We start from the raw sequence: 18,427 nt of genomic DNA, 5'->3' as shown, positions 1-18,427 counted from the left end.
CAGATTGCGATTCAGAGTAAAGTGCACTGTGTATATTTCGGTAGATAAACCAATTTAAAACCATTGTGAAAACAAATATTACCAAATAAAAAAATTGTAGCAATTTATTCAATTGCACTTAAACTTATGTAGCTCTGGCATAGTCTTAACCTCTGAGTAAACTTCTTTTGTTTCGTTATAACAAACATATATAATATAAAGATTGGCTATGTAAAATGCCAGAACTGTACTTAATCTTTTATTAACAATAAAAGATCAAAAACGCCCGGCGTAACAGCGATGGCAAAATTTGCACATGCGATGATAAATAATGTTTTTTTGACTATTAGCCTCACTTTTAACTTCTGTAACTTTACAGATAGTCTATTTGCGTTTTAAACTAAAAATAAACATAATGCCAGAACTATATAATGTGATTTAATTTTCAATTCACAATTTACTACTCGCTTCTGAGGGCGCTTAAGCCACCACCTAGCCTTCTGACAATATTTTTTCTATGTTTATCCATTTAAAATATATAAGTGTACCAATTTTCATGACTATATTCGATTATTTTTTTATTGACAAAACTTCACGTGTTTAACCGCCCGCCCACGGTCTCCGCCTCTAGAGCGACTTCTGACTGATGGGCTCTGGCTTTATCAATGTGATAAGAAACTATTAACAAAAAATCACGACTATAGTCGATCAGTGCAGTCCACACGTCGCTAGCTTTTGGACTATAAAGCTTGTAGACAGTCCGGTCTGCCGAGGATGTGACTCGACGGATGAAACTTCTCTGCATACCCTGGGCCAGTGCCCGGGATTTGCAAGTAGTGGAATGACGCTCTTGGGGAGACCTTATTTGGAACCCAAGGAACTGAGAGAAGTGACAGCAAAGAAGCTTTTGGACAAAAAATGACAAAACTACTTGCTGAATAGGACTAATAGTGGGACGCACAATAAATCTAATTAGGCCGCGGTGCAATGGGACTTATTAGGACCAACCACTAGAAAGAAGGAGACGAAGAAGAATCGCTCAATAGCAACATCCTGTATATGTACTACAGAATAAGTTCTGAAGCCAGTGTCCTAGTTTAAGTAGTTATTTGTATAATACGAGTATATTGATAAGTCACTTTTATTATTATAGTACGCATTCTAATATAGGTCAGTAAAATCATGATTATAGTTAAAGAAGTAGACTAAAGGACTTCATCCAAGATTTTGATAGGGAGAACATGTATGTAAATATATTATAACATTCTAAGCAACATGATTATGTGCTTTAATACTAAGCACGGAACCTATATAAAATCCAAATAGCACAAAGCAAACCTGTACCGACCATAGGGTGTGGTGATCACATAATGTCGGACGTACACAATTCGACCTATAAATAGCAGCTTAATTGTGCCTTTTCACGAAAAATGTTTTAGATAATCAGATGGGATTGTAGTGAAAATTATGTCAATTTGACCATTTGACCATTCAGATATATTACAATTCCATCTGACTATCTAAAACATTATTTATTATTACATTACATTATTTTTGTTTAGCTTTACGAACTCGTTTATTGAAATTTATATGCAAAAAATGCAGAAATTATGAACTAACTGATTTTTTACGGAATACTATAAAGGATAAAGATCAAATAATAGATGACAAAAATGTAATTATTAATATGCTACAAGAAAAAGTCAAACAAGTTGAAGATAAACTTGCAAGTTTTACACAATTATCCTATGCATCTGTAACTAGTGCACCAGAGGTTAATAAAAGGAAAGAAAATCAGCCAAAGATCATTATTAAGCCAAAGGGGGAACAAGATAGTAGAAAAACTAAGTCGGATCTGGACAAATATATTAATCCTTCAGAATTAAAGATAGGTATAAAGCATTTTAAATCTACCAAATCAGGTTCTATCCATATCACTTGTCAAACAAAAGAAGAGACTGATATTTTAGAAAAAGCAGTAAAGGATAAACTAAAGGACAACTATTTAATTGAGCAAACAAAAATGAGAAAGCCAAGAATAAAAATTGTTAATTTTGATGGTAACATGACTGCAGATGAAATTGATAATAGTATTGCAGAACAAAATAATTTGGCAGGGGTCATTAAAACAACATATATTAGAAAAAAGAGTAGGGACCATCATACTATCTATTGTGAGTGTTCGGCTACTGCATTTAAACAAGTAATGGTTGACAGAAAATTATGTATTGGATGGGAAAGGTATTCAGTATATGAGGATTTGGATGTGCCAAGATGTTTTAACTGCCAGGGTTTTTATCATAAAAAGCAAGATTGTCGTAACAAATTAACATGCCCAAGGTGTAGTGAAGAGCATGAGGAAAATATTTGCCCTAAAGTGAAATTGTGTTGTAAAAACTGTGTTATTTCTAATGAAAAATTTAATACAAATTATAATGTTGAACATGCTGCCTCAGACCTGTCATGTGCCAGTTTAGAATTCCAAAAGTTGCTGTTACAAAGTAAAACGGACTATTCATTGGTATAATGGTACTACTCAATGAAGATTTAATTTTGCAAGAACTCGAATGCGTCGGAGGAAATCGCATGGGAAGATATGTTGGTATTAATGACAGTAAGGTACTGTTTGAAACAAATGCTGTTCTTAGGGTCTTTCATCTTAATATTCGTAGTATAAGAAAGAATTTTGATGAATTACTTGCTACTTTTGTAACCTATGAATTAGATTATAATTATGATGTTATTATCTTAAGTGAATGCTTTCAAGTGGATTCTATAGATCAGTTTAATATTCCTGGTTATAATACCTTTTACAATCATGCGGATTTTAATAAAAATGATGGAGTTATAATTATTGCAAAAAAGGGTCTTGAAACTTCAATCCATAATAAAAAGTTGGAAATAAGTGGGGTAACACTAAGCATTATGGAAATCAATATTGGTAATGTCCTTTTTAGGATAATTGCATTATATAGACCCAATCCAACTAATATAGGTGCTTTTATCAATGATATTGATGACTATTTAGACTTAAATAAAGCTGATGCCTGTTTTCAACTCATAGTGGGCGACGTTAATATCAATATATTAGAAGAAAATGAGTATGTGAACAATTATGTGTCAATGTTAGCTAAACATGGATTTGTGCCCTACATTCAATCTCCAACTAGAACTACAAAAGAATCTACTTCATGCCTTGATCATATTTTTGTAAAACGTAATCAGGGTGTCAATAGTTTTAAAATTGACTCCTATATACTTAAATGCTCCGTTACTGATCATTATGCTGTCATGATACATTTTAGTAAAGATTCTATAAGTTATGACACAATCAAGCAAATTAATACTAAAAAATTTTCTAAAATTAATATTAATAAATTCATTAATTTGATTAAAAATGAAAGTTGGAATCATGTTTTGCAATTAAATAATTCTCAACTTGCTACTAATATATTTACTGAAACATATTTAAAAATTGTATCTCAGAGTACTTATACCAAACCCACTAATAATAAAGTACCTAAGAAAATCAAACCTTGGATTACAATTGGTCTAACCAAGTCAATAATAATTAGAGATAAAATGAAAAAAAGACTGACAAATAGTTATTCTCAGGATTTGGAGATAGAGTACAAAACATATAGAAATAATTTAAATAAGCTGTTAAAAAAATGTAAGCATGAGTATTATAAAGATATTATTTTACTTAATCAAAACAATATGAAAAAAATTTATCAAGTAATATCTGAAGCTACCAATGAAAAATCTAAAAATAATGCATGTTCTTTTAATATTGCCAATGAAGATGGTCAACCATATGATAATAATAAAGATATGTCGAACTACTGTAATGAATATTTTGCTAACATTGGTATTAAAATGGCCAACAATATAAAGATACCTGATGACTTTTCTTCTCAAATACCGCCAATTAATAATTCATTGTTTTTAACGCCTGTTACAGAAAATGAAATAATATTACAAATAAATTCTTTGAAAAAAAATTCGGCTCCAGGTATGGATGCAATTACTGCCGAACTTATAAAGTCATCTCACAAGCAGATAGTTCAGCCTATTACACATATAATAAATTTAATTTTTGCCACTGGTATTGTGCCTTCTCAATTTAAAAGCTCTATCATTACTCCTGTATTTAAAAATGGTGATAATACGAGAATATCCAATTACAGGCCTATTAGCTTGATAAATAATTTTGGAAAAATTTTTGAGAAATGTCTTAAAACTAGGCTTGTAAGTTTTCTTAAAAATAACAATATATTGAGTCCACATCAGTTTGGTTTTTTGGAAGGTAAAAGTACAGAGGATGCAATGTATGAAGTAGTAAAGGAAATCACAGACAATCTGGATTCAAGTAGAAAGTGTGCTGCAGTGTTTTTAGACTTGGCTAAGGCATTTGATACAGTGCCTCATGACAAGCTTCTTAATGTGCTGCATAGTTATGGAATTCGAGGAAATGTGCTAAAGCTTTTTACTAGTTATTTAACTGATCGAATGCAATATGTTAGAGTTAATAATTGTCTTAGTGATCCCCAGGAAGTTAAAATAGGTGTGCCACAGGGCACTGTTTTAGGGCCCATACTCTTTATAATATATTTAAATTCTTTGTTATTCTTAAATACTAGTGGTAAAATACTGTCATATGCAGACGATACTGTAGTCATTTTCTCTGGTGATACCTGGGATACAGTTAAAGAACAAATGGAACGTGGCATAACTGCTATTAAAATATGGTTAGATGGACATCAGTTATCTCTAAATGCTGGTAAAACCAAATACATAGCATTTTCAATTACCAGCAAAAATAGGCCCAACTATGATAGGATTAATATTGAACGTTTCAGCATGGTAATAAATGAAGTATATTCCATAAAATATTTAGGTATCGTAATTGACAAAAACATTAAATGGGAGCAGCATATAAATAAATTAACAGCGAACACTCGAAAACTGATTTTTAGATTCTACAAATTAAGAGATATCTTAAGCAAAAAAATATTACTTATAGTTTATAAATCTCTAGTGGAATCCATTTATCGCTATGGTATTCTGGTATGGGGTGGTTTATATAATACGACTTTAAAACAGCTATCTGTTGTACAAAATTATATATTAAAAATCATTTTAAAAAAAAATAAATTATACCCGACCAGTTTACTTTTCAAGGATGGAATATGTAATATTAGATCTTTGTATTTCCATTCATTGTGTACAAATGTATTTAAAAATGAAAAACAGTTGATAATGAATGTTAGGGTAACTCGGAGTATGTCAAACGAAGCTTTACTAACACCTTTTAATAATAAAACCATAGGTTTGAGATTTGCGACACATTTAGCTCCCAAGACATACAACTTGTTACCCTTAGAAATAAGAAGAACCAAAAGCTTTAAAAAATACTCGCACCTCTGCAAAACATACATAAGTAACAACTATTTGTCTTTTTTGTCATTGATTGAATAATATCCTAGCTAATACGAAAGATGATAATAATAATTTGAATTTTACTCATATTATTGTATATACAGCATATACTTAATGGATTTTGTGCTTGCACAATACAAGTGTTAATTCACTTAGGTGCAATGTGTATAACGTTTTTGTTTCTTTTTTTTCTTCTTAGTGTTAATTTTAATATACTGTAATTGTACTTATTTAATATACTGTAATATACTTGTAATTGTTTTATCTGTTTTCTAAAAGTAGGCCTAACACCTAAGATACAACGTTAAATAAGATTTAACAAGTATTATTTTTTTATACTTAGGTTCCTACATGATTGACGTGTAAAAGTTATGTATGTGTATGTGTTTTAAAGTTAGCCACATTAAACAAAAACAAAAACAATAAACAATAAATTTGCGGTAAGGCACACTTAAATTGCTATTTAGGTATAGGTAAAGTTGTGTGCTTTCGACATTGTGTGATCACTGTAGCGCTTTCAGGATGGTAGGCTGTATTAATAAAATATTATAGAGCTGAAGAACTTGGCATCATTTGTTTGGCTACAACTACATACATGTACTTAGTATATAATTGTAGTACGCAAAAAGGGCACACCTTAATATATATTTTCCAATTATGTAAAGTGGATGGAAAGAAATATCAATTTATTCATGTTTGAAACCGGTGGGCTCATGTAATAAAATATAATAGCAGAACAGGTAATTATCTAAAATATTATTTTCAACTGGACAAACTAAAAATGCTATTTATAGGTCCGACATTGCATGATCGCCCCCGTTGTATTTTAGAGCAGTGGCCTACGTTAATAAAATACTACAAAACTAGAGAACACGGACTCATATATTTTTCTATAATTACATTCAGGTTGCAATAGTAATATGTAATTGGGCATGCCTGAACCTCCGTTTACTTATTAAATAAGGAGATATGAAAAAAAATTATGTCAACTTATTCTTGAATGAAGTTGATGGATGGATAAAAAAAATTAAATAAAATAGCATCAGAAATTGTTTACATTCTTCTATTCAAGAGATTATATTTAATCCAAAAAATGTTAGCAATCCTAGCACATAAGGCAAACCTAAGATGACATTTATAAGTCAACATATGCATTCTCAGCACAATGTGATCATTCTGTAGTAGTTTTAGGGTGGATTGATAATAAAATATTAAATTCATGGAAAAGATAGAAACATATGCAATACAGCACACCTGAAAATCTGTTACAGTAGATACTTTGTAGACCAAATGTTTATTTTGCGACAAATTATAGTCATTCAGTAGTAACTTCCATAGATTTGACCTCGGATATAACAGTTACTATGGATGAAGCCAAAGCCGACTTTCTGCGCCTTGCAGCTGTTTCAACATGAACAGCAAAAGTGGCAGAGATTGGCCCTAAGTCACGTGACCTAAGATACAAATCACAGGACATGAATTTTAAAAGAAATAATTTCTGATTATGAAATTTATTCTTTTTTGGTAGTAACGCAACAATTAAAAAAAATACTGCCAAATCTATATGTAAAATACGCAATACCACAAGTTACGTGATGTGAGGCTAGTATCATATGTCATCTCATTTTCCATCTTGACCCCTTGCCAACTCTCGATGGAACCAGCTCGGGAGATTTGAACTAACGGGGGAGGGGGTGGTGAAAGTCACTACCTACTACGAGCAATTTACCAATTTTCTTAATGACAATTTTTATTTTAGAAAGTCCGGAGAAATTATTGCATCCCGGGAGCTCAGGAGGTTGAGCATTATTCCTAGAGACTCCCAGGCATTCCGAGAGAGTTGGGAAACCTAGCCCTACCTTCTCTCTCTAAATTCCATCCATAGTATACTGTCAAATCTATGGTATAGTCTTTCCGATATTAATTGAAGAACTAAATCGTTGACAGTATGTACCAGGTTCAGTTACTGACGCAGCAACTTGGCATTGAAATATTTGAAAAACTTGTTCCCATATTTCTTTAGCCATACCCATATACAGGTCTGGTCAAACTACACGTGGAGGTGGTAGAAATGTATACGCCCAGTTGAAGAATGCGAGCGCAGGCAAACGAAATCTAATACAACTGTATTGGGCTATTGGGCAATAAATCTCAGCTTTTGACAAGTGGTTGACAAATTGCCCAGCAGTGCACTGCAGCAATGCGGAATTTGGTGTGATTTAGGTAATTTAAATTTTTTATAGGCACCTTCTATTTATATTACAATATTGTTGTTGACTATAAAAACAAACCATATACAAATTGTTGTTGATACAAAGATTTTACATAAAAGAACCTGCCTGTATAGTAAAATTTTAAATATATGACAAATTAGTGGTAGAAATTATTTATGAATTTTTGCGTTACTTAAAAACTAGTCTGACATTATAAGGGGCAATTGAACAAGAAGCTAGTAGCGATCCTATTGCATAATTTTGAAGAAAATATGTCAAAAAATTGTCCGTCAAACCCTGTTGCCGTTTCCTGTTTTTTAAACAAAAGTGACACTAGTGACAGCAGTCTATCAATTAAGAGTATTTGTGACAGTTATTAATAATTTCCTGATTGTAATGGATTCAACAAAATTTAAGTGGTGTTTTGTTCCACATTCCACATAGCCAATTGCATTATCTCCATAAGACTCCCGAACTGCACTATAATTTTCCATAAAAAAATATGTATTTTATAATATAAAATACCTATTTATATTATTTTTTATTTATTTTATTTATATTATAAATAAACACAATAAAATCATTCATTAAATATGTTGTTCATACCCGACTGCTTTTATACCTCTAATTTCGCCAATATTAAAATGGTCGTCTCTTTTTAAAAATTCAATTCATGATCATAAAAATATCAATTTTCAGTAAAATTTGCGAAGTAGCTTTCACAAATCCTGTTTCACACATTCTGCTTTAATTCTAAGGGAAGATATTAAATGATTATTACTAAATAATAATTTTACTTAATAAAAGAATTCGAAGATTAAGGAAAATAACTCGTAGACTTGAAAATATGAAAATGAAAATATTTTATGCGACAGTGTCACTAACAGACTGACACTACTGACAGTGTTGACAGAGCTTCATCTTCCAATATTTTTCCTTTACGCAATCATTTACACACAATTTCACTACAAAGTGCCCCTTATGATGTCACAGCCATTTTGAAATATTGTAAAAAAATCAGTTTTAAATAATTATTTTAAAACTGTTCCAACGCATTTCTCAATCTCTAATTGTGCATACACACTAATTAGTACGTGTAGAATTATATTATCTACTTTTTGAAATTTGGTCAACAACCCTATTGCAAAAGGGAGAAATAATATGGCATTTTGGAGACCTATTGAAACGGAACAAAACGAAATTTACCATCAATATAATAAAATTGTTTGAGGACATAAATAATTAAAATATGTTGTTGGTCAAATGAACATGTAATAGAAATTTTCTATACGTTATATACAAATTATTATAATGTTTCACCTTTTTTAGGGACGCCTATGAAACTCATTAAATTTGATTGCTCTGTTTTTTTATACATGTCCAACCGGCTTCGGAAAGACTCTAGCTTCGCATGTTTTATAATTTGTTTAAGTATCGTTAGAGACATCAATGTGCTATGTGCATCCTATATTTTGTCTTGACATGAGAGTTTTGTTTTGTTAAAAAATAATTGTTATTATTGATAAAAACGTGAAATGTAATCTTGTTTGTGTTTGTTTTGTGGAAAATATATTTTAAAAGAAAAGTACGTTGCGTTTATATAAAAGAGAACCTGAGTAGGAGCTGTACGAGCGGGTAGCTCACGTGGTTTCGACACAGAACAGGTATATTAATATAATTGTTTGAAGTGTTTTACCCCTAAGAGTCAAATGTAATTTGTAATAAATTAATAAAATAAAATCTAGGTTACCACTTATAATTAACTACGACCAAGGGTAATAAGGGTTTCTACCTGTTTCAAGAATCATTTCACCAATCTGTGAGCACCCCGTTAAATAGTTAAATGAAATATTTAAACACATTTTGCATAATTAATGGGACAAAACTAGGTTAAAAAGATGTAACTTACCCGAGGCTTCAGTTTTGTCTCTTCTTGTTGAAATTTTTGCAGGGTTCCTAAAAGAGCACCAAACATTCTCCTATTTCTTGCTCTAAATTTTTCATCTTTCTTCTGAGCTTCCAAAGCATCTTCTCTACTTGGAACTTCTCTTGAAGTAACAATAACTTTACTTATCAACTGCTTTTGTAAATTTTGATGTACATCTTCCTGAACTGCTGTCGACAATCTTTTAAATATTGAATCACTGTTTCGTCTCTTACTTACAGGTGTTTCTATTTCATATGTAATTTTACGTGCACGATTTAGAGTTTTTAAACCTGTTCGCACTTTTTCTTCAAACTGAGGTAATCTTTTTTTATTTAATTTTGACGGTAACTCCGAAGGATCTCTACCGATTATTTTTTTAATGTTATCATCCACACTCTTTAAACTATGTTTAGCCTCTTCCAGTTCAAATTGCAAATTACTAAATGACTTTAATACATCCATTTCTTCTATTTGGTTAATCATATCCGTTATCCCTTAATCGAATATGACTTTAAACCACAGATCTACACTTTATTAGATATCTTTAAATTATAGATTAGTATACTATGGACTATGGATGGAATGTAGAGAGAGAGAGAAAGGGTAATGGCATTTTTACGTGGTAAATTAATGGTTTATATTAAACACTACACCATCAACTTATTAAAAACTATTATCTATAACTAACTAATTACTGCAAAATACCCAAACAACTATGAAAGATTTACTTAAATACTTGGAAAAATGCAAAATTACTAGTTAAGTCGCATGTAAACAAACATGAATTCTAAAGGTTAGACATCTTGTGACGTAGTATAAGATAAGCCACGCCCATAATTTCTGTCTATTACTCGACCGTCTTTTTTATGGACCGTGTAGCACGCGCGATTTCTCATATCTATTAGATATTCGGCATGGTTATTAGGAACCGGAGTGACAAGAGTTAAGAGTAAAATCACGTGACTACCGTGCTAAAGGAGCTTTTTGTAAACGAACGGTCATAGCGTTTGGCGTTTTATGTTTTGTGATTATGTCATTGCCATTTCTCATTGCGTGGTCACTAGTGATGGGAATAATCGAATGAATTAAATAATCGAGAGGTTACCGTTCAAATTAATTTTATAATCGAATGATCATTCGAATGATATTACATATAATCGAATTTTTCACTTTGAAAATTTCCGGTCTATCTCAAATCATATGCGAAACATGTTGACGATAGGTAAATGAATGACTGTCGCGGATTGGGGCATTTTTTCCATATTTCTTCGTTGCCAGTTGAGTGGTTCAGCAGCATGTGTTTAAAATGAGTAGTCGCCGCCTAAAGAGGTCCATTGTTTGGGATTTTTTTGAAAAAAAAATATATAGAAAACATAATTTGGTATTATTTTCATTCATATGAATTTTTATCCCCGCTAAATAGAGCTCCCATCTAACCCCCCCGCGATACCTCTCATAAAATTCCTGCATACCTTTTTTCGTGTATGTCGGTGCGGTGATATTCGATTGTCTCATATATCCTCTCGGCCGTCTTATCTCGAGATGTTGTAGCTCGTTAGAGCGTTGGAACAATCGAAACATCTGCGCACTCGCTCGAGTAGTGCAGGTGTTAGTAACGCTGTGGCCACTGTCATTTGTATCCGAATTATCGAATGTTTCTATATGACCACTCGAGATATCTCGAGAGATTTTCATAATCGATATAATCGATAATTTTCATTCGAGTAGTCCCATCACTAGTGGTAACTCCTCATCAGGTTTTGTGGTTGTCTCCGATTTGGCCTGGAGATAAGCCATTAATTTGATTTTAAATTATAGTTCACAATATTAGAAATATTAGGATAGCTTGTTAGACCTGAACTTCCTTTTAGTATAAAAAGAAGGTGCTGGTCTAAGCGTGGGTTCTTTGCATTTATGAAATAAAACTCCTAGGAGAGTAAAAGAACAATCTTTTTTTTACTACTGGGGGTAGGATTGGTTCTGACGGAGCTTTAAGGTGAACCGTGATCCGAACAAATCAAGTGTTCTACTATTGCCATGATCTATGGTTGGGATTAATACAATAATCGATTTTAGTGACCTTCGCTGCCGGTTCGTGGTCTATGGTTGGTGTTGACAATAGTCAAAAGTACAGATGTCAGAGAAAATTATCTGCAGTGCTTATATATAAAAAAAACAAGCAATACTATCTTATATAATATTTTGTACAGTTAAGTGATAAATTTGTCAATCGGCGCTTTCCTAGGTACCTTGGTTTTCGCTTACAGAATGAGAAATTTACTTAAGGTAAGGATAATATTTACAATAATTAAAGTACTAAAGTAACCAGTTTTCACTTATTAATCTCCACTCTTTTTTTTCTTTTAGGTCTAGCCACGACAGCAGGGTAGCTGGGTAAATTATTTTACTTATTCTGGAAACTAGCCACAAGCATAGGGTAGTGCCTCAGAGCGATCATGCGTTAATGCTATAATGCTATTACCTAAACTAAAACATTGGTAGTAAGCCATGCAGTGAAACTAGCTATGAGGGCAGTGCACGGCAACAAGACTACAGCAAAGCAATGGGGAATAATACTATATCTAAATTGCCTGTATAGTTACTCGGACAAGTAACTATGTGTGATGTGCCCACGATGTAACAACTGAACTGCCTGGTGGATGTCTGGACCTGTCTGGTAGGTACGACTGCCGGGGTACTGGATAGCTAGGGCTGGAAGGGTACTTCGTAACCATATACTAAGGTAAGAGTTTCGGAAGTTTGATAACGGTGTATTTGTTGGCCTAAAAGGAATTTATCAATAAATTATTACACCATAGATGAGAGATATAGTTTGACTAAATGAGATTAAGGCTGGACTGGCTTACCGTCAAGATGTTGTGTGGCCAAGAAGTGTAGTCTTCTGACAAGGGCACACGGTGACAAAATTTTAATGCACAGAACCTCTTGATATCCAGCATATGCTGTTAAGTGCAGAAATGCTATCTGCCACTAAATGTGGTGCTAAATGCAATTTTCGTCGAGATTAGATCAGCTAAAGCTTGCTAAAGTACTTAAGTCTTTCTAGTTCAAAATGGTGCTCTCACCCAAAAGATAGAGTATAAAAAAACCCAGTCATAAAAACCCTTAAAAATCATAGAATTGGAAATATCAAATTTTAAACCATAGAAAATTGTATTATTTCAAACTCAAACTTCTATCTCTTTCTAACTTATTTATCTTAGGAGAGATACTTGGTGCAGATAATAACCATAGATTAACACCGTTTTGACAGTGGGACCAAAGAAAAGGTTATATTTACATATTTCTGACAATATGGGCTGTTATTTATTCATGTTGAGTATATGGAATTTCTTTCCTAAACAAAGCGATTTGTCTATTTCCACCACGATTGTACTGGCGCAGTACCTCTAACTTTTACTTGTTCCAGGCACCACCTGCGGGGAGGCCACTGGTTGGCCAGCAACAAGGAAAACATATGTGAACAAAACCAACAAAACTACACTAATCCAATCATTTGCAACCTACTATCTACTCTCCCCTCTTGGGAATGACCTTAAAGATGATAAGTTAGGCGCAATAAAATAAACCTGTAACAAGCTGATTCGGGAAGAATTGCTATTTTTGAATATGCTAGAAATATATTACAACATAGAACATATGTTAGAAAACATATTATAATCATTTAACATTTATAACCGCACTTTAAAAAAAGCTCCATTTGTTTTACCTAACGCAGGTTGAGCATACTGAGCGAACTCTTAATTAATCATTCTAGAGTACTCGAACGGCAACTAGTTAACTCTTTAGACTTTATATAGGCGAACGACAACTAAACCTTTGGGCAAAAAAGAGTGCACGGAACAGTGAAGCCGAACGCTACATACGTACGTGAACAGTGTTAGATTTGGTGATTATTCAATAAAAATTAAGTTTCGAAAAGTCCAACACAAATCTTTATTTCGTACAATTTACAATTTTCTGGCCGGTCTAACTCGAGCGAGCGTTCATTCAATAATAATAATCTCCTGTTGGAACCGCCACATCATATAGGGACCTAATCTTATAACTATAAACAATTAATATGTCTAAAGGCACAGTGAAGGCTGGCTATTCATGATATCATCGTCCCAGACCGTGGGTTTATTTGTTTTTTCAAAACCCATGAATGCTCACACGGCCAAACCTGATCCTTTAATTCGTTCTCGAATTAATTTTCTAATCTTGTTGGGAGTGATGACTTCGATCGATACTACCATTCATTCTTGGTAATTATCTGAAAAGAAAAACAATCACGGCATCAACTTCTTATTAATCATTACACGAAACATATTTTTTTATTACTTTTGCTATTGAATCATATTGCAAAGCGTTCTTTTGTCCTTTCAACAATTCACTCACACATTCATACAATACATTTTTACTATTGCAAAGCGTCTCCTTGTGCTTTCAACAATAGCTTCCTTTTTTTAATTTTATTGCAAAGCGTCCGTTAAGTGTTATTGAGTTATTTACATATAGATTTGAAGGTATTTTTTAATTGTTGTGGTACAACCGCCATTATTCTATGGCTAGAAGTTGGCCTCAATGATTTGGGATCGAGGGGGATTATCCCTCTTTATCCTGCCTCATCTCGTGTAGGCCTGGACAGCCTTCGTAGGTGGNCTCAGAGATGCTTCTCGTGGCAAGTCTCGACTGAGAGTGAGCTACCGAGGCAAAACTCGGCGATTATTTAATGAACAGCGGTCGGACTGAGGACTGAACGTCGAGTGCGCCGCAGCCTGCTGTTCCAAAAGGCCCCTGGCAGTAAATCACGAGGCGCAATGTTGGATTTCTTTGCGTCCCGTGACACTGAAAATTAAAATTTTTACTTCAAAGTTTCGACCAACTTTTAATGATTCATTAACTCTGTTGCGAAGTTTATTGATTAATAGTGCCTTCTTGATTATTTACGTCAAGGAGTCGATACAATATTTTCAGTTTCATGGTATCAAATTTATTCAACTTAGTGTATTGTAGCTGTAAAATGTATATCAGGAATAATCAATTAAACAAGAATTGCATGGAAAAAATATTTTATACATAAAACTTTATAAACACCTTAATGAACAAAGTTCTTAGGGCAACAACTTAAAATTATTAAAATATATTTACAAGTTTCTTTATAGTCTCATTTAGTTTTATTTCACCTTCGTCTGTCTTTGGACCTACTCTCCACCTTTTCCTCTTCTCTATGCCTAGATTTCTTATACCTGTCTCTGTCCTCCCTGGAATACTTGTCTTCTCTGTCTTTGTACTTGTCTTCCCTGTCATATTTGTCCTTTCTCTCTTTCTTCTCTTCGTACCTTTCCTTTTCGGAATATCTCTCTCTATCATCTTTGTACCTGTCTTTTTCATACTTGTCATTTTTCTCATATTTTTCATACTTGTCCACATAGCGGTCATTCTTCTCCCTCTCGTTGCTGTTCGACCTCGATCTTCTTTTGTCCCTGAATACACAGTAACATATAAAATGAATATTCATGAAAATATTTTTTTATAATACAAAGTGCAACTTTAAAAGGGTGTCAGTTTTTTAGGAATAACAGTATGTGTTACCAGAGTCTGAATATTTTTTTTTACATAAAAAAAATAGAGCTATAATTAGTTTTTAAAACTGCACTAGAACTCTACGTCACAGGGCAGCTCTCAAACTTGGTTGTATGAGAGTTCTTATCAGTGTAGCTCTTTTTAAATGAATTATCTGAAACTAAGGATGTGGCACAGAGCGAAACTGCAGTGAAAAAAATTCAATGCAAAAAATGCTCTTATATGAATTTGTGAAGTGTTATTTTAAAGTCACCATATTTTTTCTACATCAATACGGACATAGCAACATTCATAAGAAAAATTGAGTATTTCTGGAAAATGGATATATTTTATACCTTTCAATGTGAAATGTTAATTTTTACTGAAATCAAAACAGAATTTGTATAATGGTAATGTGTTTTATTAAGTCTAATTTTATACTAAAATTTAGTAGTACATATTTAGTGAAGTATAGTATACAGGGTCGAAAAGTCCCCATGGTTCATCGGCCGTTACGTGAGAGATAAAGAGTCATAGAAATCCGTGCGATAGAGAAAGATGGCTATAATGAAGGCGTCTAATAGTCACCGCCCATTTCGCCTTCATTATAGCCATCTTTCTCTATCGCACGGATTTCTATGACTTACTTTATCGCTCTCACATAACGGCCGATGAACCATGGGGACTTTGCGACCCTGTATAGGGCATTCTCTGTCAACTCGGCCACCCACATCCATTCTCAATTTTTGAGGTAAATAATTAAATTTGGACTTGAATATTTTGGTTAGACATCTACTTTTTAATGCCGTTTGGCGATTTTGACAAATTAAAGATGGCGGGACTGTATCAATCCATAAGGTATTTATTTTGAATACAAATAAGTACAAGTTTGATAACAAATATTTGAAAAGAATATAAATATGATTGTTTGTTAGTATGCTAGCGTTTTCTGGGTCACTTATCATGATTCTGAAGTCAAAATTTGAAAATTCAAGATGGCGGATCCAATATAGCGGCCAAAACCTTCGAAATCTGATTTTGTTGACGAAACTTGATGGAAATGAGTTCCTACAGGTTTTCGGGGTCGCCAATCACGATTCCGAAGTCAAAATTTGAAAATTCAAGATGGCGGGACCAATATGTGTGACGAAAAGGTCGAAACATAGAACTTTGTATGGATTGAAATTTGCCTGTTCCTCGTTACATTTTAACTTTGTTGCAAACTAAATTTTTGAAATAATGCATAAAATCTTGCAGATCTTTTATGTAGGTAACTTTGTTATCTTTGTAAATTCCATCGGCATTAGGATAAACGATATTTCAAAATGTCAATGCTTTTAATGGAATTGGAAGATATCATACAATTCTTACAAATTGCAAATAATATTAACAGCCGGCGAATGAGCACGAATTAACAAGATAGATTTTGAAAAATTAAAAGGCCTGACTACTAGATTGGACTCCTCAGAAAGAATCTAGTAGTCTTCCTTAGACGCCTACCAAGGAGCGGCTGAATAAATTGAACTAATTTGCTCTTTTGATGGAAGATGCAAGTGGAAGAGTCAGTTACTGCGCAGCTAAGCATCTCAAAGGTAGAAATCAAGAAAAAATAATTTTTATCCGAGATGGAATAAATCATATTTATTAAGAGCCGGTGAATGTCCACAGATTTACGAGATAACATAGATTTCGAAGGTTTTGGACACCATATTGGATTTGCCATCTTGAATTTTTAAATTTTGACTTCGAAATCGTGATCAACGACCCCGAAAACCTGTAGCAACCCATTTCCATCAAGTTTTGTCAACAAAATCAGATTTCAAAGGTTTTGGCCACCATATTGGATCTGCCATCTTGAGTTTTCAAATTTTGACTTTGGAATCGTGATCAACGACCCCGAAAATCTGTAGGAACACATTTCCATCCAATTTCATCAACCAAATCAGATTTCAAAAGTTTTGGCCGCCATATTGGATTTGCCATCTTGAATTTTTAAATTTTGACTTCGGAATCGTGATCGACGACCCCGAAAATCTGTAGGAACACATTTTCATCCAATTTCGTCAACCAAATCAGATTTCAAAAGTTTTGGCCGCCATATAAGATCTGCCATCTTGAATTTTCAAATTTTGAGTTCGAAATCATGATCAATGACCCAGAAAACATTAACATACTAACAATCATATTTATATTGTTTTCAAATATTTGTTATCGTATATGTACTTATTTGTATACAAAATAAATACTATATGGATTGATACAATGCCGCTATCTTTAATTTGTCAAAATCGCCAAACGGCATTAAGAAGTAGGTGTCTAACCAAAAATTTTAATCCCAAAATTAATTAATTATCTCAAAAATTGAGAATGGACGGTGGGTGGCCGAGTTGACAGAGAATGCCCCATATATTATGTGCATTTGTTTGTCATCACTGTTAAATTTCTGTGTAAAAATACAACAACAAGAACAAGTACAAATCAAGAAAGATGGGTTTGATAACAATGCATACCGCAGCTCTCAATTGGTTATGCTCTTGCAACTAACACGCACCTTTGTTTGAAGATATACTAGCCTATACTAGCGGCGTTGTATGAGATACTATATTAGTGATAAAAAAAATTCAATTTTCGTGACGGAATTTACAAAAATAATCTTATGTGTTTCTCATTCCAAGTTTTGCCCTATACAGGGTGTCCCTGAAAAGGATGGACAACGCTTGACCACAGGTTCCTTGGATGAAAACAAGACTATTTAGCCTAATTTACCTATATACAAAAGTGCACGCCTACTGAGATATAGCCTTCTAAATATAGAACAGATAACCTAGTTTTTTTCAAATAATTTAAAAACTGTTTTTCTTAGAAACTCCAAATTTGATACACATATTTTTTTATATAAGGGCAATGTAAATACAGAATTTGGTGAAAATACATATACAGGATGTTCTCTTTCTAGTGCCTGTGTGCCACTGGGAATCCCGTAATTTTTTTGTATGTACGCCAATGACGACAGAATTTATATTTTTAAAAATAAGCACTATTTTAGAAGATTTCTTGCCTCTTACAAAATTTTGATATCGTTTATGGATTTCGAGTAAAATTGGCATTTTTACGCATTTAATATAAAATCAGTTTAAGATAAATAGAACATTCTAGTACGAAGTGCCATATAACACAGAAACAAATTCATAAGGGTTCTGTGTCAAGCTAGCTGTGATTTAATTTTAGCTTACTTTGTTTTTTATTGCAATTTATACTTTTGCTGAACAAACTGATATGTTAGTAGTCTCGGGTTATT

The 18,427-nt window shown here is 33.0% G+C and overlaps 2 protein-coding genes and 3 long non-coding RNA genes across 6 annotated transcripts in view; 2 read left to right on the top strand and 3 right to left on the bottom strand.

Annotated features, from left to right (window-relative positions):
• Positions 1–9,397: 9,397 nt before the first annotated feature.
• LOC108913847 (pinin) lies at positions 9,398–10,096 on the bottom strand. The gene is made up of 2 exons (XM_018719491.2): positions 9,544–10,096; positions 9,398–9,451 (listed from the first exon to the last, which is right to left on the bottom strand). Exons 1-2 carry the CDS (start codon positions 10,042–10,044, stop codon positions 9,398–9,400), a joined length of 555 nt encoding a protein of 184 aa, XP_018575007.2. The 5' UTR covers positions 10,045–10,096.
• A 1,117-nt stretch (positions 10,097–11,213) lies between these two features.
• Positions 11,214–15,892, top strand: LOC108913852. Its single transcript, XR_001964646.2, has 3 exons — positions 11,214–11,303; positions 15,595–15,598; positions 15,881–15,892. It is a non-coding gene; the product is annotated as an uncharacterized LOC108913852 (long non-coding RNA).
• On the top strand, positions 11,617–13,495 carry LOC108913850. Its single transcript, XR_001964644.2, has 3 exons — positions 11,617–11,847; positions 11,929–12,304; positions 12,992–13,495. It is a non-coding gene; the product is annotated as an uncharacterized LOC108913850 (long non-coding RNA).
• LOC108913851 lies at positions 11,923–12,706 on the bottom strand. Its single transcript, XR_001964645.2, has 2 exons — positions 12,429–12,706; positions 11,923–12,344 (listed from the first exon to the last, which is right to left on the bottom strand). It is a non-coding gene; the product is annotated as an uncharacterized LOC108913851 (long non-coding RNA).
• Positions 14,233–18,427, bottom strand: part of LOC108913849 (cyclin-L1) — a 34,790-nt gene continuing 30,595 nt past the window's right edge. For both annotated transcript variants that reach the window (XM_018719493.2, XM_018719494.2), the window contains one exon: positions 14,233–15,050. In XM_018719493.2, coding sequence (XP_018575009.1) covers positions 14,747–15,050 — 304 coding nt within the window. In that variant the 3' untranslated portion in view covers positions 14,233–14,746. The remainder of the gene's footprint in view (positions 15,051–18,427) is intronic.

This window comes from Anoplophora glabripennis, unplaced genomic scaffold (genome assembly GCF_000390285.2).
Source record: "Anoplophora glabripennis isolate ALB-LARVAE unplaced genomic scaffold, Agla_2.0 scaffold1072, whole genome shotgun sequence".
NCBI lineage: Eukaryota > Metazoa > Arthropoda > Insecta > Coleoptera > Cerambycidae > Anoplophora > Anoplophora glabripennis.
The sequence above is the reverse complement of the archived record's forward strand: the minus strand, read 5'-3'. Positions and strand labels throughout refer to the sequence as shown.

Coding starts and splice junctions, on each gene's coding strand:
- LOC108913847 (XM_018719491.2), bottom strand. CDS start 10,044: ATGATTAACCAAATAGAAGAAATGGATGTATTAAAGTCATTTAGTAAT. Junction 9,452..9,543: donor AGACAAAACTGAAGCCTCGG/GTAAGTTACATC, acceptor GGGTGCTCACAG/ATTGGTGAAATGATTCTTGA.